Source organism: Rana temporaria, chromosome 13 (assembly GCF_905171775.1).
Source record: "Rana temporaria chromosome 13, aRanTem1.1, whole genome shotgun sequence".
NCBI classification, from domain to species: domain Eukaryota; kingdom Metazoa; phylum Chordata; class Amphibia; order Anura; family Ranidae; genus Rana; species Rana temporaria.
The window spans coordinates 25565918-25593667 of NC_053501.1; the positions used below are offsets into that span (position 1 = coordinate 25565918).

At 45.3% G+C, this 27750-nt stretch overlaps 1 protein-coding gene across 2 annotated transcripts; it reads left to right on the forward strand.

Moving 5' to 3' along the window:
- The first annotated feature begins 1820 nt into the window (after nucleotides 1-1820).
- RTRAF (RNA transcription, translation and transport factor) lies at nucleotides 1821-27547 on the forward strand. 2 transcript variants are annotated; one of them, XM_040333863.1, is made up of 8 exons: nucleotides 1821-1953; nucleotides 11035-11159; nucleotides 14929-15028; nucleotides 16758-16829; nucleotides 18294-18382; nucleotides 20333-20401; nucleotides 24773-24821; nucleotides 27267-27547. In XM_040333863.1, the coding sequence occupies exons 1-8, from the start codon at nucleotides 1893-1895 to the stop codon at nucleotides 27419-27421; spliced, it is 720 nt and encodes a 239-aa protein (XP_040189797.1). In that variant the 5' UTR covers nucleotides 1821-1892; the 3' UTR covers nucleotides 27422-27547. The 2 variants fall into 2 exon arrangements, with proteins under 2 accessions (XP_040189797.1, XP_040189796.1); XM_040333862.1 differs by having other exon boundaries at nucleotides 1824-1953; nucleotides 16755-16829.
- The last annotated feature ends 203 nt before the right edge of the window (nucleotides 27548-27750 follow it).

The following is a 27750-nucleotide window of genomic DNA, read 5'->3' on the forward strand; positions in this document are numbered from 1 at the left end:
AGCAGGAAGAATTAATGAACTATGAGAATGCTCATCAGCGCCCTCGTAGTTCATTGCGAACTACATGCCATCTGTCGTGGTGGCAGACAGGACTTGTAGTGCATTCATTCACAGACCGCTGTGAATGAGACGGCTATGTAGGCAGCTTTGCTATTTTTGGAATTGTGACAGAGGGTGTAGGGAGAGGAACCCCTGTCCACTGTCACAATTTCAAAAATAGCACTCTGGGTACTCTGTTCTGTCTGTGGGTGTGTAGGGAGAGGAATCCCCGTCTGCTGTCACAGTGGGGGATCAGGGTGGTGCTGGGACTGGAGCAGTAACTTGTTACTTGTTGCACCCTTTATACAAGTGTAATATGTTACAAATGGTAAACCTATCCTTTATCTACAGTGGGCAGTCGTAAAGAAGTTATACTGCTGTAGAGAGGCCCCTCTGCGCCAGATCATGTACCTACTCCGTGATCTGACACTTGGCAATTGCTTCCTGGAAGCGGTGAATGCCCTTCTCTAAAATGGCGATTTCAGCTACGCCCCCGTCACGTGACCGGCGTCAGACGTCGCTTCTTTGTTGAAAATCTTGCGGGATTGGAGGGACAGCGTTCGCGATGTATCTTCAGAAGCACGAAAATGTCTCCCAGTACACACTGAGGCGAGCACCTATAACGCACTGCAGTGCCGGGGAGACGCCTACTCCCGCGGGAGGGGAAACAGGAAGCCCTAAATAATAAGGTATTTATATGTCAGATTAAAATTTCATGGGTCATTTGTCTATGCTAGTTGTGCAAGGAAGCAGACAAAATAGACTTGTAATTTGGGGGAACCTCCGCTTTAAAGTGGTTGTATACCGCACTTTGTGATTTTTTTCCTTCCTACTTCCCAGCCAGTGTCAGTGTCGGAATTGTCCGCCACAATATCGCAGTCCCGCTATAAGTCGCTGATCGCCACCATTACCAGTAAAAAAAAATCCCCTATTTTGTAGAAGTGATAACTTTTGCGCAAACCAATCAATATACGCTTATTGGGATTTTGTTACCAAAAATATGCAGCAGAATATATATTGGTCTAAATTGATAGAGACATTTTTTGTTTTTTTTTATGTGTTTTATAGCAGAAAGTAAAAAATATTGTTTTTTTTTTATTATAGTTTTTGTTTATAGTGCAAAAAATAAAAACAGCAGAGGTGATCAAATACCACTAAAAAAATAAAGCTTTATTTGTGGGGGGAAAATTACATTAATTTTGTTTGGGTACAACGTTGCATGACCACACAATTTGGCTGTATCGGCAAAAAAAATACCTGGTCATAAAGGGGGATAAGTCTTCCAGAGCTGAAGTGGATAATCAATGGCAGAGAATTTTCCCAAAATAAAGATGGCAGACAAACATCTTAGCATGGCAATAGAATGATAACAATGGAAACGAAACCGCTTGTCGGCCATCTTTATTATGGGCTCACGGCGCAGCTCCGGAAGCCCACATTAAATATGTCTGGCAAGCGTCTCAACATGGCAACGGCAACGTGGTAATTGGGGCGGGGCATTCCAAAACCAAAGCCGCTTCGTAAGTGGCCGTCTTTCTCATTCCATCTCCAATCACCTCCCAACAGCTCCACATCCAACCAGCGCGACGAGAAACAAAGGAGCGTCGAGGCTTTGCTACATCTGCCTTTCCTCATTGGTCAGCCAGTCATGCGGGATACAATTGGATGAACTTTGCATGGTCTTGAATGGCTGAGTCTCTCGAGGTTCCTTATTGGTTAAACGGAGGTTTCTCTATACCCGTGATTGGTGGAGCTCGTAGCCGCGCTCTATGATTGGCCTGGCTGGGCGGTTGCGCACTGACGGCCTTTGGAGAGCTGTCTTCCAGCCGGAGAGCCGCAGGTAGCCGGGCACCATGTTCCGCAGGAAGCTGCAGGCTCTGGATTATCACAACCCATCCGGCTTCAACTGTAAAGGTGAGATGTGAGGGAGGCCTGAGCCCGGCGGGGTTACCCAGAGTCCTCAGCGCGGCCACATGGAGGGTCGGGGGGACTCATTCATTGGGAAGTATGGAGGACCTTCCATTGTGTTCTCCTTCCTAAAGGACATAACATAGAACGTACTGTCCCGGCATGTGGGGGACCGTACCAGGACTACTTACCTGTAATAAAAACCAGACACCCCTCCTATATGGTGATCACATAAATAACACCCTCCCCCCCACATGGTGTCACACAGATAACCCCCTCCCCCCACATGGTGTCACACAGATAACACCCCTCCCCCCACATGGTGTCACACAGATAACCCCCTCCCCCCACATGGTGTCACACAGATAACACCCCTCCCCCCACATGGTGTCACACAGACAACCCCCCCCCCACATGGTGTCACACAGATAACCCCCCCTCCCCCCACATGGTGTCACACAGACACCCCCCCCCCCCCACATGGTGTCACACAGACAACCCCCCCCCCACATGGTGTCACACAGATAACCCCCTCCCCCCACATGGTGTCACACAGATAACCCCCCTCCCCCCACTTGGTGTCACACAGATTACACCCCTCCCCCCACATGGTGTCACACAGACAAACCCCCCCCCCACATGGTGTCACACAGATAACACCCCTCCCCCCACATGGGTGTCACACAGACAACCCCCCCCCCCACATGGTGTCACACAGACAACCCCCCCCCCCCACATGGTGTCACACAGATAACCCTCCCCCCCACATGGTGTCACACAGATAACCCCCCCCACATGGTGTCACACAGATAACAACCCCTCCCCCCCACATGGTGTCACACAGACAACCCCCCCCCCCACATGGTGTCACACAGATAACCCCCTCCCCCCCACATGGTGTCACACAGACACCCCCCCCCCCCCACATGGTGTCACACAGATAACACCCCTCCCCCCCACATGGTGTCACACAGACAACCCCCCCCCCCACATGGTGTCACACAGATAACCCTCCCCCCACATGGTGTCACACAGATAACCCTCCCCCCACATGGTGTCACACAGATAACCCTCCCCCCACATGGTGTCACACAGATAACCCCTCCCCCCACATGGTGTCACACAGACAACCCCCCCCCCCCACATGGTGTCACACAGATAACACCCCTCCCCCCACATGGTGTCACACAGACAACCCCCCCCCCCCACATGGTGTCACACAGATAACCCTCCCCCCACATGGTGTCACACAGATAACCCTCCCCCCACATGGTGTCACACAGATAACCCTCCCCCACATGGTGTCACACAGATAACACCCCCTCCCCCCACATGGTGTCACACAGATAACCCCCCCCCCCACATGGTGTCGCACAGATACCCCCCCCCCCCCCACATGGTGTCACACAGATAACCCTCCCCCCACATGGTGTCACACAGATAACCCTCCCCCACATGGTGTCACACAGATAACCCCCCTCCCCCCACAAGGTGTCACAAATACCCCCCCTCCCCCCACAAGGTGTCACAAAGATAACCCCCCTCCCCCCACATGGTGTCACACAGATAACCCCCCTCCCCCACATGGTGTCACAAATAACCCCCCTCCCCCCACATGGTGTCACACAGATAACCCCCTCCCCCCACATGGTGTCACACAGATAACCCCCCTCCCCCCCACATGGTGTCACACAGATAACCCCCCTCCCCCCACATGGTGTCACACAGATAACCCCCCTCCCCCCACATGGTGTCACACAGATAACCCCCCTCCCCCCACATGGTGTCACACAGAACCCCCCCTCCCCCCACATGGTGTCACACAGATAACACCCCTCCCCCATATGATGTCACACAGATACCCCCCCCCCCCCCACATGGTGTCACACAGATAACACCCCTCCCCCATATGATGTCACACAGATAACCCCCTCCCCCACATGGTGTCACACAGATACCCCCCCCCCCCCACATGGTGTCACACAGATAACACCCCTCCCCCATATGATGTCACACAGATAACCCCCCCCCCCCCACATGGTGTCACACAGATAACACCCCTCCCCCATATGATGTCACACAGATAACCGCCTCCCCCACATGGTGTCACACAGATAACCCCCCCTCCCCCCATATGATGTCACACAGATAACCCCCTCCCCCCACATGGTGTCACACAGATAACCCCCTCCCCCCACATGGTGTCACACAGATAACCCCCTCCCCCACATGGTGTCACACAGATAACACCCCTCCCCCCACATGGTGTCACACAGATAACACCCCTCCCCCCACATGGTGTCACACAGATAACCCCCTCCCCCACATGGTGTCACACAGATAACCCCCCTCCCCCTATGTGGTGTCACACAGATAACCCCCTCCCCCCACATGGTGTCACGCAGCCAACCCCCCTCCCCCCACATGGGGTCACACAGATCCTCCCCCACATGGTGTCACACAAATAACCCCCCCATGGTGTCACAAAGATAACCCCCCCCCCCCACATGGTGTTCACACAGCCAACCACTCCCCCCCATTTGGTGTCACATAAGGATGAGCTCTGGCGCGTTCGCATAGAACACGTGCAGAGCCCGCCAGGAAGTGTGCACGGCGCTGCGCTAATCACAGCCAGTGAGACATTTCCCGATGCTCGGCTGCAGAGATCGGGAAATGTCTCCCTGGCTGTGATTAGCGCAGCGCCGTGCACAGTTCCTGGCGGGCTCTGCACGTGTTCTATGCGAACACGCCGGAGCTCATCCGTAGTGTCACACAGATAACCCCCCCCCCCATATGGTGTTTACACAGCCGACCCCTCCCCCCACATAATGTCACACAGCTAACCCCTCCCCCCATGTGGTGTCACACAGGTAGCCACTCCCCCCATGTGGTGTCACACAGGCAACCCCTCCCCCACATGGTGTCACACACAGATAACAACCCCTCCCCTATGTATGGTGTCACAGATCCCCCCCCCACACATGGTGTAACAGATAACCCCTCTCTTGCCCTTCCCGCACTTGGTGTCACACAGATAATATATCACCCCCTATATGGTGTCACACGGGGACCAGGGACCTGTTTTTTTTTTAACACTGTTATTGCTTCTAGCAGCGATTATCACCATTATAAGAAATCATTTTGGGTGTTGTGAATGGCTTTCATTCATAACAGATTGATGATGATGATTGGCTACAGCTAATCACATGGTACAGGGTGCTGTGATTGGCCCAGGTACTATGTGAGAGCTATGGGCCAATTGCAGCATCACAATACTAAGCCATCCATGACTGTTTTGTTGACATTCTAATCAGGTGATCACTGACCAATCGCATGATACCGGGCTGCTCACAGCGACTGATCAAACAGTGGTCCAGGCCAGGGGCTGTACTAACTGCGACATAACGGTACTTAGCGGTGTCTGCAGCTGCCGGAACATTTGCTCTGCGCGGGTCAATTAAATGTTTCTACACCCCCCCTCCCCCCCCATACCTCCGCTAGTCAGTGTCCTCCTCTAAAGTCCCAATCTTCCTTTTCTTATGTAACTGATGCACATTTTTATGTCCCAACCCCACCCCCCAATATTTTCACCTGTCAAAACTGGGAACCTGCCCCCCCCCCCCCCCCCCCCCCAAAAAAAAAAAAAAAATGACATGCCAAATGTGGCATAGATGGGGGGTAAGGAGTCCACTTTGGGGTGGAACTTCGCTTTAAGGACGTGGCAGCCCCATTCCTTAATATGCTTCAGAAATCTCCCTCCACTGAGTCTGGCTGCAGCCATTTTAACTGTGGGCAGCTGAAGCTGCTGTCTGATCACTTCCTGGATTTACACAGAAGCACGCCTCCAGCTCTGCAGCTCTCATTGGCCCTCTTATGACTCATACCCCTCCCTTCCTGACAAACTCTCACAGTAGTTAGAGAGAGAGCTGTGCATGATGTCATAAGCCTAGGCTAATCACCAGACAAGAAACAGGAAGTGGGCTGTAGAAGGGATTTACTGGCAGAAAAAAAAAAAGTTTTACTATCCAAAGTTAAAACAACAACAACAACAACAAGGGCAGAAGATTTAATAGATGGAAAGTTGAAAAAAATGACTGAAGGTCGGCTAACAATTATTATTTGCCAGCTTTTTTTTTTTTTTTTTTTTACACTTGAGCTGTCAGTGGGAGAATCCTGCTGACAGCTGAAAGAACAGAGCCTGGAAGTATCGGCTTCAGGTATTGGAGCGTTTGTATAAGTATCGATACTGGTGCAAATGCTTAGTACGGCCCCCCCCCCCCCCCATACCGTTCCCAGTATCGGTGCATCCCTAGTACTCTTTCCTTTCCGAGCATGCATGGTCTTGGTCACTCAGATTATTATTTTCTCAGTACTGTACTGAATTACCACTTGGCGCCCGCCCACATTGTACTGCAGACGAGCGGCTGCTATAGGCAGAGCAATGTACTGGTACATCACTGCCTACTTCAGGGTTTGGGGCACACATGTACGCCCCCCCCCCCCCCCCAGGCTGGCTCCCGCTGTGATTGTACACAGTGGGAGCCTGTTGGCAAGCCCTGGCCAATGATTCATGGCTGATCGGCCCAGAGCTCTGTGTTGACATTCAATACATACAGGGCTCTGTACACAGGGAGAGAAATCTCTGTGTTTCTCATCCCTGTGAAGCAAGGTTGAGAAACTTGGAGATCAAGTAGTAAAAGCAGCACACTTTACGCTAGAGATCGACCGATATATCGGCTGATTTTTTTTAATTAATTATTATCTGCTGATTGTGCTGGAAAAAAAGACCAATTTAAAACTTCAGCGCGACTTGCAAATGACTTCTGTAATAGAAGTCAAAGTCTCCTGGAGCAACTTGTCTCTCCTATCTGGGCAGCCTGCCAAGTCTGAGAAAAGAAGCAGAGATACAATGTTTCTACCTATCAAAGGACTGAACTGGTGACTAGGAGATCTCTTTAGGCTGCATTCAAGGAAAAAAATGAATCGGCCAAAAAAAATCGGCATCATATATCGGCCGCCGCGATTTCTAAATATCGGCATCGACCAGAGAAAAACCCTCTTCATTTCCCCTCTACTTTACACACATTACACAGTTAGGCACATATTTAACCCCTGTAGATGTTAACCCCTTCCCAGCCACAGTGCCATTAGTACAGTGACAGTGTATAGTATTACCCTGTATTATTGTCACTGGTGACATCAGTGGCAGTCCGTTCTTACCAGATCGCCTGCCGCACTGTTGCAATCCCATTAGAAGTTGTTGATCGCCGCCATTAGTATTATTTTTGGGAGGTATGTTTCTAGCAGAAAGTAGAACCTTTTATTTTTTCAACATTTTCTGTCTATTTTTTTTTTTTTTTTGTTTATCGCAATAAAAATTAAAAATACACTGGTGATCAAATGCCACCAAAAGAAATCTCTATTTGTGGGAAAACAAATGATGTAAATTTAGTGTGTATGGTGCCGCATAGCCGTGCTATTGCCAGGTAAAGTAGTGCAGTGCTGAATAGCAAAACAGTGGCCTGCTAATGAAGGGGATCAAATCTTTCGGGAACTGAAGTGGTTAAACTAAAATTGCTCGTTCTGTTATCGTATATGAGAAAGTTTCCATGCTTGTCCTTTTGGATGAACTGTCATGATCGGCTCCCGAAAACTGTGTCACGAATGATGAGATTATAGGACGATCGCTTCAAAAGCGCTAATTTTCCTCCGATTTTTCGCATTGTTTGTGCTAGGCATTCGTGTTCTTAAAAAATGATTTCTTCCACTTTATTTATTTATTTATTTATTTATAAAAATGCTTATTGGGAGCGCAGTCATTACCCAAAAGGCCTCGATGCGCTCATAGAACCGACATATACAAATACAAACAGTCTCTTATTACTGTACGATAATTATATAAAAACACATACTAACCATTTAAAAACTGAAGTACTAATATCTTACCCTAATTCGGACCATACACTTGAGAAAATAAAAAAGTTTTTAAAAACTTCCTAAATTTTAATAAATCCGTCTCACATCTTATGTATAGAGGTAGAGAATTCCAGAATATAGATCCCTGCACATCCAGTGTCCTCCCTCCACATGTAGTCTTTCTAAACCTGGGGACAGTTAAATTGACCTGATTAGCAGATCTCAACGCTCTGTTGGGAACATAACAGGTACATTTTTCTTGAAGGTACCCTGGGCCTATCTTGTGGATAGCTTTGTGGACGATACAACCCACTTTGAACAAAACCCGATCAGCAACCGGTAACCAATGCAGGGCTTTCAGAGACGGTGTAATATGCTCCCGACGACCCACACCAGTTAGTAACCTAGCTGCAGCGTTTTGGATCAGCTGAAGCTTATGCAGAAGGATTTTTGGACACCCCATGTATAGCGCATTACAGTAGTCAAGCCGGCTACCAATAAAAGCATTAATCACGTGCACTTTGTCCACCTCGTCAATAAAATGCAGTGTAGAACGCAGAAGTTTCAGTTGGTTTCAGTTTGATACACACTTCATGACCGGGCATTGATGTGTCCTTGGTGGAAGTTTGGAAGTGATTGTGTGGGGTGTGTTTTTTTTTTTTTTTTCAATAAACGGTTAAATAACAAAACTTGCTCTGCGGAGTAACACCAGATCACAATTGTTTTGCACAAAGCAGGCCCCAACCTTCTCTTCTGGGGTCCCTCACCTTTGCTCCTGGCATATCCCGTTTTCTGTGTTCACAATCTGGGCTGTGTGAGTCTATTGACACACACACACAGAGCGGCCTATCCCAGCCCCCTCACAGGATTTGAGTGGCAGCTCCCAGTGCTGCCTCCTGTGCTGTGAGGCTCTCGGGCACAGCACTGGATCGAGTTTGGGCACAGGTAAATATTAAGGGAAGGGGAGCTGACCATGGAAGTTTTTTTTACCTTAAAGCGGAGCTCCACCCTAAAGTGGAACTCCCGCTGATCGGAACCCTCCGGTGTCACATTTGACACCTTTCAGGGGGAGGGGGGTGCAGATACCTGTCTAAAGACAGGTATTTGCACCTACTTCCGGCCACACAGTTTGGGCAGACTGCGGGCAGGACGTCGCCTCCCATCACAACCCCCCGTTGTGCTCTGGGAACATTTGGCTCCCAGAGCACAGCGGTAGCCAATTAGCAGGCGCAGCGCAACTCGCGCATGCGCCATAGAAAAACCGGGTAGTGAAGCAGGAGCGCTTCACTTCCTGGTTCCCTCACCGGGGGGGGGGGGCAGCAGAGTGACGAGCGGTCGCTCGTCCTCTGCTGCGGACGGCGCTGGACTCCAGGACAGGTAAGTGTCCTAATATTAAAAGTCAGCAGCTGCAGTATTTGTAGCTGCTGGCTTTTAATTTTATTTTTTATTTTTTTTTTCAGCGGACATCCGCTTTAATGCGGAGAATGTAATAATGTAAAGAAAATAAAAACCTTCAGCCTTTAGAACTACTTTAAGATTACAGAGTGCCCCATTTGATACCGACTAATACTTTGTCATTGTAACATTGTATTACTTTTGCTCCACAAACTTCCACAAGGGGGCAATGTGTGCATATTTTTTCCACAGCTGAATCTGATAAAGCTGTTATGTTGTCCGCTTAGTGATTTTTAGCTACAGGTAAGTCTATAATAAGTCTTACCTGTTGGTAAAATGAATATCTCCTGCGCATGTCTTCTGAAGGGTCTGGCTTACCGCCCCACAACTAAAAACAATCGCACACCTTTTACAGAAATGTATAATGTTTTTTATATTCTATAAAAGGTGTTTGTTTTCTTATTGTTGTTTTATGTTTACAGTTGTGTTCAACATAATATCAGTCCAACATCACTAACCAGATCAATCACTGTTTTTGGTATAAATTATATTGCTACGTGGCAAATAATTTTTATATATATTAGTTAGACAAAACCTGGGGCGCAATTGCGACTACATTTAGCGACCTGGGGCGGCACAGCTGGGGTATCCGTGTCTCCGTGTGCCCCCGCTGCGAGATCGCGCCGGCCGGTAATTGAGGCCGCGGCCTTCTGCAGACCTATGGTTCCTTCTGTGATCTGGCACCATCTTGTGGTGGCCGCTGGTATGACAAGACAACCAGCAATGCTAATGGAGCTTCCCCTGTCTGTTTTCACTGCAATCTCCTTCCCTCTAGTTAGAATCCCCAAACATAATTTTTTTTTTTTATTCTAACACCCTAAAGAATAAAATGGTGGTCGTTGCAAAACTTTCTGTGACACCGTATTACACGCATAAGGCGCGTCACCAGTTTCTGAAAGAAGCCGAACGTTCGGCTTCTTTCAAAACTTGTGACGCGCATTATGCGCCGGGAGGAAGTTTTTGTCATCACGTCAATCACTTAGCCTCTGCATAGGAACGCCCACTCCCGCGGGAGCCACTACCCGGTAGCCAGTGGGGGGGGGGGGGGGGGACTAGCTATAGGACGGTATTTACAGAAAAAAAAATCAGCATACTGTCAATGTTGGAAGTGAGCACAATGTAATGTTTGAAAAATGTTTTTAGGGTGAACCTCCGCTTTAAGTGCCAAAGTTTAGCGCCATTCCATGAGTGTGCACAATTTTAAAGTGTGACATGTTGGGTATCTATTTACTCGGCATAACATAACAAAAAAATTAGGTTAACTTTAGTGTTTTGCTGCTTCTTTTTTTTTTACTCTTAAAACTGTTTTTTTTTTTTTTTCCTATAAAAAATCTGTTTGAAAAATTGCGCAAATACAGTGTGACATAAAGTTGCAACAACTGCCATTTTATTCCATAGGGTCTCTGCTAAAAATAAAAAATAAAACATATATAATTGTTTGGGGGTTCTGAGTAGTTTTCTAACAAAAAAATTATGATTTTTTTTTTTTTTTTTTTTAGGAGTGGAGTGACAGAATTGGCCCGGTATGGAAGTGGTTAAACACACTGCTATTATTTTGAACACAACTGTATATTCTTAGTTTAGTTTGTCATTGTATGTTTATATTATTCTGACTATTTAAGCCACTTGGCCAACACTTGTCCTTGGTGAGGTGGAAGCTTTGCTGACGTTTCTCCCCTGACTAATGTGTCCTGTTTATTCTATCCCCTCTCACAGACGAAACAGAGTTTCGAAACTTTGTTGTTTGGTTAGAAGATCAGAAAATCAGACACTACAAAATAGAAGATCGGGGGAATCTAAGAAATATCCACAGCAGTGAATGGGCCAACCAGTATGACAAGGTATACATATATGCTTCTCAGCACAGCGTTCATTGTGTAATAGAACAGGAAATGCATGGAACTCATGGTTGGTGTTCAGAGGGAGAGGCAGACTAGTGCGATTTTTATTTTTTATTCCCCCCCCCCACAAGAGACTCCACTATTCATCTCCCCGTCTCTTCCATTGAAAGATTTCACGGGAACTCATGGCATCACTTCCATTTATTGAAATAAAGTGGCCAAGGCTAAAAACACTTGGATTTTATGTGTTTTTAGCCTTTGCTACTTTGTTTCAATAAATGGAATAGATGTTGAGTCCCCTTGAGTATACAATGTTCAAAAGGAGACTGTGCATGGTTCTGCACTTAGGCAGTGCACAGAATTCCGGGTTTCTGGGGGCAGTATGAAAGTTGTACTAACTACCCGGGCGGGTACCCGGGTGTTCACGAAGGTCCTAGCTCCAGTTCTAGCCAATCTAAGGATCCAGGGGGTCACGATCCTAGTATACCTGGACGACCTCTTAATCATAGATCACTCGCCTCCTGGCTTGGAGCGAGCAGTGGCCCTCACGGTTCAGTAACTCGAGAGGTTCGGCTGGGTCCTAAACCGAGAAAAGTCAGCATTTCAACCCACAAAGCAGTTGGAATATCTCGGCATGAGGTTAGACACGGAACGACAAAAGGTGTTCCTGCCCCTGGTAAAGGTCGAGGCTATCAAGCAATTGATTCATTTGGTTCTAAACAAAAGAGAACCAACTATTCGCCTATGTATGCGATTACTAGGCAAGCTAGTGGCCTCGTTCGAGGCGGTACCATACGCACAGAGCCACACTCGCATCCTACAGGCAGCCATTCTGGCGGTTTGGAGCAAGAGAGCTCAGGCCTTGGATTTTCCTTTGCCACTATCTTCAAGAGTCCAGCAAAGTCTGTGCTGGTGGTTAAACCCTCAGAATCTTCTGAAGGGAAAGTCTTTCAGTCCCGTAGCCTGGAAGGTAGTGACCACAGACACCAGCCTGAAAGGCTGGGGAGCGGTCTTGGATGGTTACACTTGCCAAGGAACTTGGGCAGAGAGGCAGCTGCCCATCAATGTCTTGGAGATCAGAGCTGCTCGGCTAGCCCTCCTGGCATGGACATCCAAATTGCAGGGGTCCCCGGTGAGAATACAATCAGAAAATGCCACAGCTGTGGCATATATAAACCACCAAGGGGGAACCAAGAGTCAAGCCGCTCAGAGAGAGGTGAGCTTGATTTTTCTATGGGCGGAGGCCCATGTACCCTGAATATCGGCGATATTCATTCCCGAAGTGGACAACCTGCAGGCGGACTTCCTAAGTCGCCAAACTCTGTCGCCAGGGGAATGGTCTTTACATCCCCAGGTCTTTCAGACAATCTGCAAGAGGTGGGGAGTGCCATACGTGGATGTCATGGCATCGAGATTCAACAAGAAGCTAGACAGGTTCATGTCCCGGACAAGGGACCCTATGGCCTGCGGAACCGATCCGTTGGTTTGCCCTTGGCATCAGTTCAAACTTCTATATGCCTTTCCCCCGCTATAGTTACTACCCCGCCTGTTGCGCAGGATCAGCGTGGAGCACAGGCCAGTCATCCTGGTAGCTCCAGCTTGGCCCCGGAGGGCATGGTACTCACTAGTCATAAAGATGGCAGTGGGAGACCCTTGGACTCTTCCTCTAAGAACAGACCTACTCTCGCAAGGCCCGATCCTCCACCCTGCATTACGGCGTCTAAATTTGATTCTCAGGGGTAGAGGTCTGTCTAGGCAGGTAATCTCTACCCTGATTAAGGCTAGAAAGCCGGTCTCCAGAGTAATTTATTACAGGGTTTGGAGGGCCTACATAGGCTGGTGTGAGTCCAAAAGTTGGTATTCCCGCAAGTATACCATTGATAGTGTTAAGTTTTCTCCAGCTAGGAGTGGATAAAGGCCTGGCATTAAGCACAATCAAAGGACAGATTTCAGCTTTGTCAGTGTGGTTTCAAAGGCCGCTGGCCACCCACTCGCTGGTTAAGACCTTCATACAGGGGGTCTTACGTATTAATCCTCCGGTCAAGTCACCACTTTGTCCGTGGGACTTAAATCTTGTTCTGTCAACTCTACAGAAACAACTTTTTGAGCCGTTGGCTGAAATTCCTTTGGTTTTACTGACAAGGAAGTTGGTATTTCTGGTCGCCATAGTTTCTGCCAGAAGAGTGTCAGAGTTGGCAGCCTTATCTTGTAAGGAACCATATCTCATTCTGCATAAGGACAGGGCGGTTCTCCGTCCTCATCCTTCCTTCCTTCCTACCAAGGGTTATATCCAGTTTTCACTTGAACCAGGATTTGGTATTACCATCCTTCTTTCCGAAACCCACTTCTAGAAAGGAAGGGTTGCTGCATACCTTGGATATTGTCAGGGCCATGAAGGCCTATCTTAAAGCTACAGAGAAGATTCGGAAAACAGATGTGTTGTTCATTTTACCGGATGGGCCCAAGAAGGGGCAGGCAGCTGCAAAGTCCACCATCTCGAGGTGGATTAAACAGTTAATCACTCAGGCCTACGGCTTGAAAGGGTTGCCTCCTCCGTTATCATTAAAGGCTCATTCTACTAGGGCCATGGGCGCCTCCTGGGCAGCACACCATCAGATCTCTATGGCTCAAGTATGCAAGGCGGCAACCTGGTATTCTGTCCACACGTTTACTAAATTTTACCAGTTGGACGTAAGAAGGAATACAGATACAGCCTTTGGGCAGGCAGTGCTGCAGGCTGCGATTTGAGACCCTCGGAATCGGGGGCACCCTTGATTTAAATTTAAATAAATTTTCTTGACGAAGTTGGATTTATTATTTTTTGAGTGTACCTCTAAATTAAATCCTTTTGTCTTGGAAGATGTTCTCCCTCCCCTCATTAAAGCATTGCTTTCGGACTTCCCGTATAGTAATGAATATGCCGCTCTGTGTCCCGTGATGTACGAGAGAGAAAAAGGGATTTTTAATACAGCTTACCTGTAAGCCTTTTCTTGGAGTACATCACGGGACACAGAGCTCCCACCCCTCTTATGGGGAACATTTTGGGAGGCATACTGCTTGCTACAAAACTGAGGTACTCCCTCTATGGGAGGGGGTTATATAGGGAGGGGACTTCCTGTTTGAGATTGCCAGTGTCCATCACCTGAAGGTACTCCATATAACCCATATAGTAATGAATATGCCGCTCTGTGTCCCGTGATGTACTCCAAGAAAAGGATTTTACAGGTAAGCTGTATTAAAAATCCCTATAGATAGATAGATATAGATATATAAAATATATCTCTATTAACTTAAAGTACAGCTGCCGCAGTTATACTGTGGCAGGTTGGCTCTCCTGAGCGAATCGGCGTCATGGTACGTCGGCCACCTTTTAAGACCGCTAGGGGGGGGGGGGGGGCAGGCGCGCAATGCTGGAAGCGATGCCCGTGGTTGGTGGCCGCAATGTCCACCGGCCATCCGCAATCGCTCCTGAGAGAGACAGAACGGGGATTTGTCAATATAAATGGAGACAATTTCCCCTACTAGTCTCCAAAGTCAGGGCGATGGAAGATGAATTTGAGCTTAGCTTGTTCACTTATGGAATAGTTGAGCTGCTGTTTGCTTATTGCAGCACTGAGACTGATCCGTTGATGATGATGATGGCATAATTTTCACACTTGGCAGTCAGACTCGCAACAATTGCAGGTTTATATGTGTTTTAAAAAAAATGTTGTCCTCTGTTCTTAATGGATGTGTCCCTTTTTAAAATAATTTGATATTCCCTCCCCAGTATTTGAAAGACGTCTCGTGCCCCTTCAAGTCTCAAGAACGTCAGGAAGGAATAGACTGGCTTCTGGGTCTTGCAGTACGCCTCGAGTATGGCGATAATGGTAAGTAAAATTCACTGGTTTATACATAAAGTTTTTCAGTTTTGGTCTGTGTGTGTGTGTGTGTGTGTGTGTCCGTCCACTAGAGAGATTTCCTTCTCCTTCCTGGTCAGTGTGTCAGGAACTGAGGGTTAAAGGAGAAGTACAACCAAAGCTTTTTTTGCCCATACTTCTCCTATGGATCACAGGAGCACAGTTCGTTCTGAACCCGTGACCTGTTTTCAGCCAAATGCGGAATAAGTCCACTGTTGGCTGACATCACATTGCCGGTCCAGGCTAGGGAAAGATCTTGTCTTCACAGTCGGGATCCACCCAGTTGTCTCAGCCTCTATCAGCGAGCTGCTGAGAGCCTGAGCCAGCTGCTCCAACCTGTTCCACAGCCCAGCAATCCAGTGAGTGCTGGTAGGGAAAGGGCAGCGAGCTGGTGACTGATAGTCACCAGCTGTCTGCAGCATTTGATCGCTCAGTTCTCCATCTGGAGCTGCCGGGGGACAGCTGCAGCATCCACTATGTGGGAAAAAAAATGTTGGTGTGTGTGTGTGAGAATGAGGAAGAGAATGTTTTTTTTTTTTTTTTTTTTTTTTTAAGCGGGGAGTTCACCCAAAAAACAACTTTCTGCAGTTAGATCCAGCATACTGCTGACATCTGCAGTATGCTGGTCTTTTTTTTTATTTTTATTTTTTTTTGGTACTTATCGTTTTAGCATACGATACTGCTAAAACGATAAGTACCAAAAAAAAAAAGACCAGCATACTGCAGATGTCAGCAGTATGATTGATCTAACTGCAGAAAGTTGATTTTTGGGTGAACTCCTGCTTTAAGGAATCGCTAACGTTTCTTTTTAAACTCTCCAAAAGGGACAGTAATGTAAAATATTTATGGATTAGAACCTCTCAGATTTGCTTCACCGAATGTGTCTTCCTCCCTTTTATTTTAGTCACTATCGGCTTAGAAATAAATACTTTAGGAGGTTAACCTGAACGGAATCCAAATACAAAATTGGAGAACAGGGTCATGTGCTGGTCTTGATGATCTCTTTTTTGGTATGCGGAGCTCAGTGGGCCCATAGGGATGTAATGCTGAATATAGGGCAGGTAGACACTGTAAATTTTACCTGGTAGGATGAATCCGCACACAAGTAGCACACAGACTCGTGCATACAGACAATACAATAAACTGTTTATTATGCTATGGGTCCGGCCACACTGCTCTGTTTTGGTCTGTAGCGTTTAGCTGTGTACACCAAAACAAGAAGTTTGTTCTCGTGGTCCAGATTTTGGTCATGTTTAATGCTTGTGCAATCTTTACATATGGAGAACATAATAGAGTATATGTGATGCTGCTGTTGCCTAGTAGGGCTAACCTGTAAACATCAAGCACTGTGCAGGCAGCACCCTTGGCCGTCAGTCATTCTGTATGACTGAATAACGAGGTCGTTTGTGCCGCCGCTGACTACACATTTTTTATGTTTCCTCCTGAATGATTCATTTATTCAGCTAAACCAAGTTAATGAAGTATCTGCACTGCCAGCAGTTGATTGAATACCTGAACAGTCACTGCTTCTGATAGGAAGCAGTGACTGGCAGATTATTTTGGTGGTGTCGATTGGGCCACCCACAGCTTATGTTTTGGCCGATTCGGTAGAAATCGGCCAAAACTAGAGCCGTGTATGGCCAGTATTCTTAGTTGAAGTAACAGTGACTTGTTTTGTTTATTTTTTACCCCCCAGCTGCTAAATACCAGAATGCAAAACCGCTGACCACAGATGCCACGAAGAGTGTGGAGCCATTAATAAACCTGGATGGTATGTGCTGCTTGTGTGGAATAAGTTGATTGACAACATTTTTCAAACCTGCTAGGAGACTGGAGGGATGGCAAGTCACTTGGCAGTAAGCCAGTAAATCAGTGGGTTTAGTTCTGCTTCAAGCCTCATAGCTGTATATCTGCAGTTTGAGGTCATCTGAGGCATAAGATTTGGTGATGTCACTACTCTGCTCCTTATTCTCTTTGCTGGAGAGAAAGCTGTACACGAGGACCTGCAGTGTAAGGATTTCCCTGCTTCCGATTTATTCATTCTGTGGATCAGAGGTTCTTAGACCTCTCCTGCTGCTACTTGATCATCCTCTCGCTAGTCATCGGTCATGAGGGGCAGCTATGACCTGAGGAAGCAAAGCCCTGCCTTTATCAAAATGGGCACCACCACACAAACCAACTGTGTAGGAACAAGGCATGGTAAATACAAAATGGGGTAAAGCTCAGCTGCAGGGAGCCGACAGGCAAAGCTGGTGGCAAGATCTTTTAATGACAGGGTAACAAGTGTGTTTTAAAGGGTCAGTAAAGTAGATGAAAAACGAGTTTGGTGTATTTGGGCAAATCAGAATGATCTAAATGGCACAAAAACATCTAGTAGGTTGAGAAACATTAGGTATGCTATGTAAGGTAGCAATGAAGTCCTTTATTTCAGTTCAAAAAGACTCTTATTTTGGGACATTCCCAGATCATATGTAAAAAGGTGTGTGCATATTGGTACATAGGGGTCAATTCACTAATGTTTATCATAACATGGTCATGTGACTAATTTGCATAAATGATCGCATGCAGTAAACTACACATTTTTCAGTAAATATATCTGTATTTTTATGAATTAAACTTTAAATATCAGTAAGCATCCAATTCAAACAGGGGAACCCCACGCCAAAAAAAAGTCAGTGTAGGGTCCCCCGCAAAATCCATACCAGACCCTTATCTGAGCATGCAGGTCGGGAACGAGGGTTGTGGTTGTGAGGGTCTGTGGGGGTTATCCGGGTCCGGGAGCCCACTTTAACAAGGGGACCCCCAGATCTCCCCCCCCCCCCCCCCCATGTTAATGAGTATGGGGTAGTACCTCTACCCATTCACCAAAAAATTGTAATAAAAGTGAATAAAGACAGTACAAACGTTTTTGAAAATTCCTTTATTAAAAAATTAAAACTCTTCCTTGCTGTAGATGCATTGTCAATCACAATGCCGACACCTAAAAAAAAAAAAAAAAAAAAACACTCAGATTGCCACGAACTCTCTTGCGATATTGCTTCCCCGCCGTGTGACATTTCTTAAATAGCTAAGGGGTGGGGCCACTCAGCGACCACCACCCCCTTGTGACGCCACCGACTGGTGCATCTCTGACAATTGGGAGTAGGAAGTTTGCCCATCAACAGATTCTCTTTATGTGCATGGTGCCAGCCACTGTGATGTATTTATGTTTTGTCTTTTTTTTCTTTCGCCTTAGTGAACAACCCAGACTTCAAAGCTGGAGTGATGGCCTTAGCAACCCTCTTGCAGATTCAGAGACATGATGATTATTTGGTGATGCTTAAAGTAAGTAACATCCCATGTGTAAAAATGAATCTATGATATCTGTGGATTGTTTACTCATTAGACAGGAAAGTCATGCATGCTGAGCTGTACCAATCAGATGAGCCCTACAAACTTCAGTTTATATTTCCCGGTTCTCCCCCCATCCATGCTACACAGTGTTGGAGAAATCTCTGCTGCTGGCGATTGTATGATGACAGCCACTTCGGTCAGAATACTCGAACAGTGACTGTGTCTGATCAGATGCCATCTCTGTTCGGCCATTTATTTTGCACCTGGCTTTCTTTTTTCGTTCTGGGTTTTTTAAAGCCTGGCAGTTCCGACAGGGCCACCCACAATTACTAGAACAAAATAGGATAATGCACATCCAAATCACAACATCAGTACAAAGAGTACATTACATAAGTGAGGAGGGGGCTAGAACCAAAGATTGTATTTCCTAAAGAAAGACCCAGAAATTATACGCTATAAATAATAGGCAGCCCTCCAAATGGCTTTTCAAATTTTCATATATTTATGAAAGAAAACTTCATATAAAGACATAACAATAAATTGTAGTGCATGCACACGATCTCCCTACAGTTTCTCTATCCAGACCAAAAGAAAACTCGGATACAAGAGAAAAAACTGAAGGGTTGTTCTGGTATCTATCCATGCGTATAGATGCTTGTTAAAGTGTTTTACAGAACTGTATATCCACTTCAATACAGGGCACTTTCACCCCCTTCCTGCCCCGGACAATTTTTCAGCTTTTTCACACAAATAGAACTTTTCTTTTGGTGGTATTTAAACATCACCGGGTTTTAATTTTTTTGCTAAATAAACGAAAAAAGACCACAAAATAAAAAAATTTTTTTTTTTTTTTTTTTTTTCTTTGCAAAATTTTATAACAAAAACAGTCTTTCTTCATGACTTTAGGCCAAAATATAGTCTGCTACATTGCTTTGATGAAAAGAATCCAAAATCTGTGTACTGTATATTATTTAGTCAGTTTTATAGAGTTACCCCTTTTTGGAAGGAAAGCAGACAGTCCAAGGTATTTAGTATGAGGCATGGCAAGTTTTTTTTAAAGTTATCATTATTATTATTATTATTATTATTTATTTTTATTTACATACAGTCACCATGTGCAATGCAGCGTTATCATTATAATGGGTGTGGCAGTGATCAGGGACACTGGTGACAGTATGGTTAAAAAGGAATTACATTTTTTTACCACACTGTGACCAGAGCAATCCAGTGTTACCATAGTAACACTGTACTAATCTGGGGAAGTGATCAGGATTTATTTTTATTTTTTTACACATTGAGTATTTATAGCTGTGAATTTAACTGTTATAAGCAGCCATTTTTTTTACTGAATGAAACAAATTCAATCAGTGTGTGTTTTTGTGATTGGCCACAGCCAATCACATGGTACAGATACGCTGTGATTGTCCCTGTCTGTACCATGTGAACACTGTGGCCAATCACAGCTAGCAACACAATGGATGGAATGAAGCCATTGATTGTTTACAATTGTCATGTGATTGTTAACAGCGGTCACATGGTACCGGCAATGGGCCAGTACACTGATCAGTCATCCTCTGTGTCGCAGCCCTGCCCGATCTGGGAGGACGTCACCCAGATCAGCGAAAGTTCCGCCCCCGCCGGCATTTTGCTATAGGGGCTACTTTAAAAATGTACTTTTCTCAGCTGCAAATCCTTGTCCTGTCATTCATATTTCTATGTCCTGAAAATTACTTTGTTTACATGCTGGGAATAGTACATCTTCAACTGTACTTCTAATATGGAGTTTTCATTCTGTCTCACATGAGTAGCGAGAGGCTCGGGATGCTGGATGGAGATTATATATATATATATATATATATACAGTTTTATTATATACTATATATTTTAGATTTTATGTAAGAATGGACTATTTTTTGTAAAGAGCTCCCCGTCTTTATTCAGGCAATACGAATTCTTGTCCAAGAACGACTGTCCACAGAAGCCGTTGCAAAATCCAACAGCTCGAAGGAGGTGAGACTTTGAGTTCTTTCCAGCAAAGCCTGGCGTTTGTTATGTGTGTGCAGACGATATGGCGTGTAATATGTAGATGAAAAATATTGTTCTTGAAGATTGCCAGTGTTCTGGTATAAATCTTTATTCAAAGATGAACAAAGGAGTAGCCCATTAGTGTCTGAGACAGGAGTAACCGATGATGGTGTGCCAGCTTCCTCCTTTCTATTGAACCCCATTGTCTGCACCGTGACTCCCACTATATCTATTTACACATTTCCTTCTTCTTGAAATAGATGTGAAACTATGTAATGAAGGCTTTTCCATCCGGTGTGCTTTTGTTTTATAAAGTGTCCATATAACCTTCATAGTACATTGTTTATTTACAGGCTGTCCAGACACTCCAGATAAGTGGTTGTTTAAACTCTATTATTAAACATGAACTGGAGGTGTGCAGACATACGTGGGACCATGAATAATCCCAATGTCTGTCTGTGGATGAGTATAGATCTGTTTGTCCCAAACACTAAATACCTTTACTGTTGACTGACTCACTGTCCCGGATTCAGAGACGAGTTACGACGGCGTATCTCCGGATACGCTGTCGTAACTCTGAGTTGCGGGGTCGTATCAATGCGCCTGAATCGTAGAATCAGTTACGCATAGATTTCCCTAAGATCCGACCGGCGTAAGTCTCTTACACCGTCGTATCTTAGGCTGCATATTTAGGCTGGCCGCTAGGTGGCGCTTCCGTAGATTTACGCAAAGAATATGCAAATTGGGTAGATACGCCGATTCAGAAACGTACGTCCGCCTGGCGCATTTTTTTACGTCGTCTGCGTAAGGCTTTTTCCGGCGTAAAGTTACCCCTCATAAAGCAGGGATAAGTCATGTTAGGTATGGACGTCGGAAACGCAAGAACAGCGTCGTATTTTACGTCGTTTACGTAAGTCGTTCGCGAATAGGGCTGTACGTAAGTTACGCACTTGGAAACGCTCACAGACAGCGCATGAGCTGTTAGATAAAAATATTCAAATACGTGGGATCACAAGGAATTTAAATAAAACACGTCCACATTTGGACTTAGGGCGCAAATTCTTTCTGAATACGGAACTTGCGCCCTAAGTTACGGCGGCGTAATGTATCTGAGATACGTTACGCCTGGCGATAGATACGCAATTGTATCTGAATCCGGGCCACTGTCTCCACTGGAAGTCTGTTCCAAGTACCAACTACTCCTCTCTTTTTGAGTAAATTAATACCCTCTAAAATTTGTTTTGAGAAGAGGTGCACGGAATTTAAATTTTGACGCCGAAACCAAAAATGCAGGATGCATAAAATATATATGTGTGTGTGTGTGTGTATATGTGTATATGTGTGTGTGTGTGTGTGTGTGTGTGTGTGTGTGTGTGTGTGTATGTATGTATGTGTGTGTGTGTGTGTGTGTGTGTGTATATATATATATATATATATATATATATATATATATATATATATATATATATATATATATATATATATATATATATATATTAGTTTTGTCCGCCCTTATTGACGCCTTTAGCATGAGAAAAGTTTGGTGCTTGCTGCATTTTTCACCACGTAAAAAAACGCACCTCCTTGTTGAAATGCTTGGATGCAAGAACGCATCAATAACGCACAGTGTTATATTTTTGATGCAGTTTTTGAGTCCCATGACTTATAAAAAACAATGTAAGCATGGTAAAATCCAGCTAAATCTTGTGCGTTTTCTGTGCAGTTATCGGCACCTTTTTTCTCTTATCAGCAAAATGCCAATAACACAATTTTCAGTCAATATGTATTGGTCAATGACATTTCAGTGCAGTTCTAGTTTTGAACTTTCCTCCTGCTAGATTGAAGCCATGCCGTGTTCTTGATCTTGCTATCTTGCTACATATTGGAAATACTGCCCTCCTGAACCTCATTCACCCCTCCTGTGTATTTTAAAGCCAAATCCCTGTAGATTACAGGCGTGCAGTTTGTTCTGCACTCCTGTGACCCGTTTTCAGCTGACAGTCACAGCCGGTCCAGGCTGGGGCAAGATCGTGACAATGAAGTCCGGGATCCGCCCACATGCCTGAGCCGGTCACTCCCGCCCCCTCCACAAACCAGCGATCCAGTGAGCGAGGAGGGGGGCAGAGCAGAGAGCTGCTGACTGACGGTCGCAAGCTCTCTGCTCATGGAGCTGTGAGAACCGAGCAATCGGAGGTGTTCGATCGCTCGTTTCTCAGTGTTGGAGAAGGCCGGGGGACAGATGCAGCATTGAACCGATGCTGCACCCACTGGGTCTGTGTCAATGGATGTAGCAGCGGGACTCGGTAGCCCCCCAGGGAAAACGGCTTTCCATGGGGGCACCTGATGAAGAGGAGGGGCCTGCAGCGTCGGTGGGGGACCTCAGAAGAGGAGAATCGGGATAGCTCTGTGTAAAACCATTACACTGAGCAGCTAAGTATAGGCATGTTTGTTATTTTATAAAAACAAAGGTTTACAACCACTTTAAAAATTACTTAAACTTCAGCTTTTTTTTTTCTTCAACAGTAACGTATTTGTAAAATCCTAAATGTAGAGATCTTGGCTGCGTATGAAAGCCTGACACTCATCCAGTCCTGTAATTACACTTCAGTTTTATTCATTTCCTCTTTATGGTCATTCATGATTTCCTGTTTAAATCCCTTAAATCTGACATCAGGGTCTGTGTTCTGTCTGAGCTCTGATGTGTTCTCCATATGTATCTATTCTATAAGGAAATCTGCTCTTCCAATCATTTGTATCTTGCCATGCGTCTGGTCCTGGCTGCCCACCTTCCTTCTGGATATTTGCTTCTCCGTCTGCGAAAACATTTTTCCACTTGCTGTCCTTGCTCTTATGGTGCCAGCGGAGTCGCAGGTCTGCTGTCTGGCTTGTTCTGCTGAATACATTTAGGTGTATATGAGGATTCAGAGGGTTAATTCCTATTATGCATTAAGTGTGGATGTTTTCTATTTGAATCTTATGTTCTGTAAATCTCTAGGATTTGATGTAAAAATGTTTTATGATCTCTCAAACATCAGTGCCAGTGCTTGTCTGTCTTTATGCTGGGTTCACACTGCTCTGATATGTGTGTTTAGTACATTGTGGTGCCATTCGTTTGGAATAGCAGCCCAATGCACAAAGGCAACGCATCTCCAGGTCACATGTTGCCCCACAATGCATGTCTTGGTACATTGCCCGCCTCAATGCAATGCACATTAACACAACACTGGGGAAGTGTGAACCCAGCCTTAAAGGGTTTGCCTTATAAGAAAAAAATAAAAAGGTGACCAGGAAATATCTCCCAGTAGTGTCATAAAGAACAGTAAAAGCTGTCGGGTTCTAAGGCCCCCCCATCCAATACTGAGAATACCATCTCATACTCTTTCCCCCTCCCTTTCATTTTTTAGATTGTCCTGGCACACCTACCCATACATCCCTCCCTAGGGCCCTGAAGCTCAACCTGCAGCCCTTTGGCACTTCATTATGTCTGCGCACTCTGCCACTTATTATTTATTGTTCACTGAACATTGTGTGGTCCTCCCCACATCAAGTTGGCCGCCAATGCCCTAGATAGCTTGGTCAATATTTGAGGAACAGGACTATCTTTTTTGTTTGCCTGTGGCCCTTCCCTTTTGCTATTCTTCACTATTGGTCATTGAGATTACCTATTGCAGAAATCAGCCAGGTACTGTAAGGTCAGAAACCGCCACCACAGTAATTTTGTATGTATTTTCATAAGGCCCCTTTCACACTGGGGCAGCTTTACCGCCAATTTTGCGGCGCTATTTGGCTGCTAAAGGGGCGGTTTTACACCCCGCTAGCGGCCGAGAAAGGGTTAAAAACCACCGCAAAGTGCCTCTGCAAAGGCGCAATGCCGGTGGTATAGCCGCAGTGTCCCATTAATTTCAATGGGCAGGAGCGGTATACACACCGCTCCTTCACCACTCCAAAGATGCGGGTAGCAGGACTTTTTTTTACCGTCCTGCTAGCGCACTGCTCCAGTGTGAAACCCCTCAGGGCTTTCACACTGGAGACACAGCAGTGGCTGTTTAGGGTCTGTTTGCAAGTGCTATTTTTAGTGCAATAGTGACCCAGTGTGAAAGGGGTCTAAGTGTTCAGGTTCTCCAGGAATAAATACGATATAATATACCTGGAGCCGCCATGCAGTGTAAGTGCTACTTTACCCCCAGATTTACTTTAGAATGAGTACGGAGGGTAAGTTCCATGTATTGGCTCCAGGGTTGCCATGTACCTTGTTGTTCATCATCACATTGTTTTTGGTAGAGCTGCAGCCCCACTAGCTGCCATACATACTGAACATGTAGAGTTTCCTATAATGGAGAATGTTTGTCTCTGCAGGGTCTCCCCATCGCCCTGGATAAACACACACTTGGATTTGATACTGGAGGTAAGAAGCGCTTCTCTTTTCTTGTATATGGGACAGGCTGTGGTGTGTTTAGCAACCGGTAAAGGCAGTTTGGCCTTTTTAAAATGTAATTTGTTTGGTTTGCGCCTTTCATTGTTGTTCACCTTTCTGCAACCAATCGGCTTTATTGAAGTAGATCTGGCATGTCACCTGTAGTGAGACATACGGAGCCTGCCTGGTCCTGAACATAGACGTCGATATGTGTCATATAAGAACTTCTGACCTGTATGAATGGTTCCATGTCGGTGACTCGGTAAGTCCTGAAGACATTAGATTGAAATGACATAAAGGCAACTTCCACTTATTAAAGGTCAGCAGTGGCAGCCCCAATATTCTCTCACTAGCTGGAGTTTGTGTCACAAAAAAATGAAAAGGTGAACACCCTCCCCACCTCCCAGTACTTACCTCCTGGGTCAGTGTAGAAGTCTGGGCATTTGAAATCCCAACTATTCTCCTTTTGGCGCTTTGGGACTGATCAGAGCAATTATGATTGGTCAGTGGCTGCTTTGACCAATCTGGATCTCCCTGATCTGTCCCGGAAGCCTTAAGGAAAGAAGTGATTTAGAAACTCTCCACCAGCTACATGGGCACTAATCCCTCATCACCCAGAAAGGTAAGTGCTGGAGGGGAAGGGTATAGAGCATGTGTGCTCAACTTGTGGCCCTCCAGCTGTTGCAGAACTACAAGTCCCAGCGTGCCTCTGCTTTTGGGAGTCATGCTTGTATCTGTTCAGCCTTGCAATGCCTCATGGAACTTGTATTTCGGCAACAGGTTGAACACCCATGACAGAGTGTTTAGTCCACCCTTTCATTGTATGTGAACTTACACTTTAACCACTTGCTTACTGGGCACATATATATACCCCCTTCCTGCCCAGGCGAAATTTCAGCTTTCAGCACTGCGTCGCTTTAAATTAAAATTGCGTGGTCGTGCCTCCCAAACAAAATTGACGTCCTTTTTTTCCCCACAAATAGAGCTTTCTATTTGGTATTGTTTTGCCATCTGGGTTCCATTGAAGAAATTTCTCTTCACGCCTTATTCTGTAGACCCGAGGTGAGAGGAAATCTTTCCAACGTGAGTGAAATTTTCTTAGTTGTCAATGGAACAATTGTACCTGAATAGAAAACTTCTCTTGTATCGCTGTTCCGGTGACAACTAAAACTTGGAATTTTCCCTCTTTCTGCCCCGTCACAGCAGTTACCAGGACAAGTAGAGAGAGAGATTCTTCCCTCTTGGTACATAAACAGTAATAGAAAATCCTGGAGAATTAGATACAAGGCACTGGAATCTTAGGATGGTCCTATTGGTGTTACTATCTCATGGTGTATGAACCGGGTTTCTGCATTCTTGACTGTGCATTTCTACATGCCAAAAGATTTTTTCTTTTCTTGGTATGTAATGTAACTAAATGGATCAGAAATTTAAAAGCCGCGTCGCGTTACAAAGCTACGGCAAATTTTAATGTATAAATAAATCCTAGTATATAGTTTCACATTTGGCAAATGTATAAAATACATAAAAAAAAAAAAAAGTTGACACATAAAATCATTTATCACTTAGATTAGTGGTTTTATGCATTAAAGTGGATGTAAACCCGATCCATGAAATTTGAGCTGGGCACATATATCTGCTGCAGTGTTTTCTTATCTCTCTTCAATAGGGCCAAGTCCCATAGCTCTCCCCTGACCAGTTCCTCTGTTATCAGCCTGATAAAAAAAGTCTGAGAATTTGTCAGGAGTTAAGACAAAAACAGCCTGAATCTTCTGTCCGGAGAGGTTGCTAAAATTAACGGAGAGCAGGTCCTATTACAAAACACCTGAGTCTCTGCCTATGATGAGTGGGGGTGTGTGCCTTTCCGCCAATCAGCAATTTTAGCCATCTTGGCTGTATGCCCAGACATCACACTCTGTGTTAAAGAGAACATTTCCTAACATGATCTGAACTTTCTAAACAGTATATAAATGTGAAGACGGCAGATATAGATGTAAAACCTATGTAGAGAGATTTGTTTAATCCCTGTGTATCATCTGAGGCTGTTCATGTCACTGGGTGTTGGAGGTTTACATCCACAATTATTTTTAAAAGTTACTGTTATGTATGCTCAATGTGAAACTAGATTTATTTTATGTAGCCCTGATGAGGGTGAATTCTGGCCCCCGAAAAGCATTGTCACTTTTATATAGTCTATTATATTGCACATTGAAGTAAATCAAAACGTTCATCACTCTATGAAAACTAAAAAAAAAAAAAAAAGTGCAAGTGTAAGGTATTGATGTGCCTGCAGTGTGGCAATCTCCCAGAATAGGGGGGGAATGCATTAAAAAAAAAATACCAGTGACTACACAAATGAAGTGTATACAGGTGTACCCTTCGAATTTCTGCTCCATGCTGGTCTCAATCTCTCTCCATTCCTTCTATGTTTATTAGATGCAGTATTAAATGATGCCGCCAGAATCCTGCGATTACTTCATGTTGAAGAACTCCGAGAACTTCAGACCAAGATCAACGAAGCGATTGTCGCTGTTCAGGCAATTATTGCTGATCCCAAGACTGACCACAGACTGGGCAAAGTGGGCAGATGAGAACAATTATTGGCTCACACTCCGAGACCCTCGTACCGGAAACGCCCAGCATGCGGCACTGAGTTCCCCTCCCCCCTTGTATAGTTGTAACAAGGTAAAATAAAAATCTTCCTGTTTTGTTTCACAGCAGCTTCTTCTTGGTCTTTTTCAGTGATAAACCCCCCCCCCCCACAAGTTTAAGTATATATGGCATTTTCTAAAGCTGTCCTCGGGGGGGGGGGGGGGGCACACACACTAAACAGGTAATGCTTTCCAGGTCTCTTCACAGAAGCAAAGGGAAATTTTAACTAGCATATTAAAAGTTCCATGCACACCTAATTGCAATATGC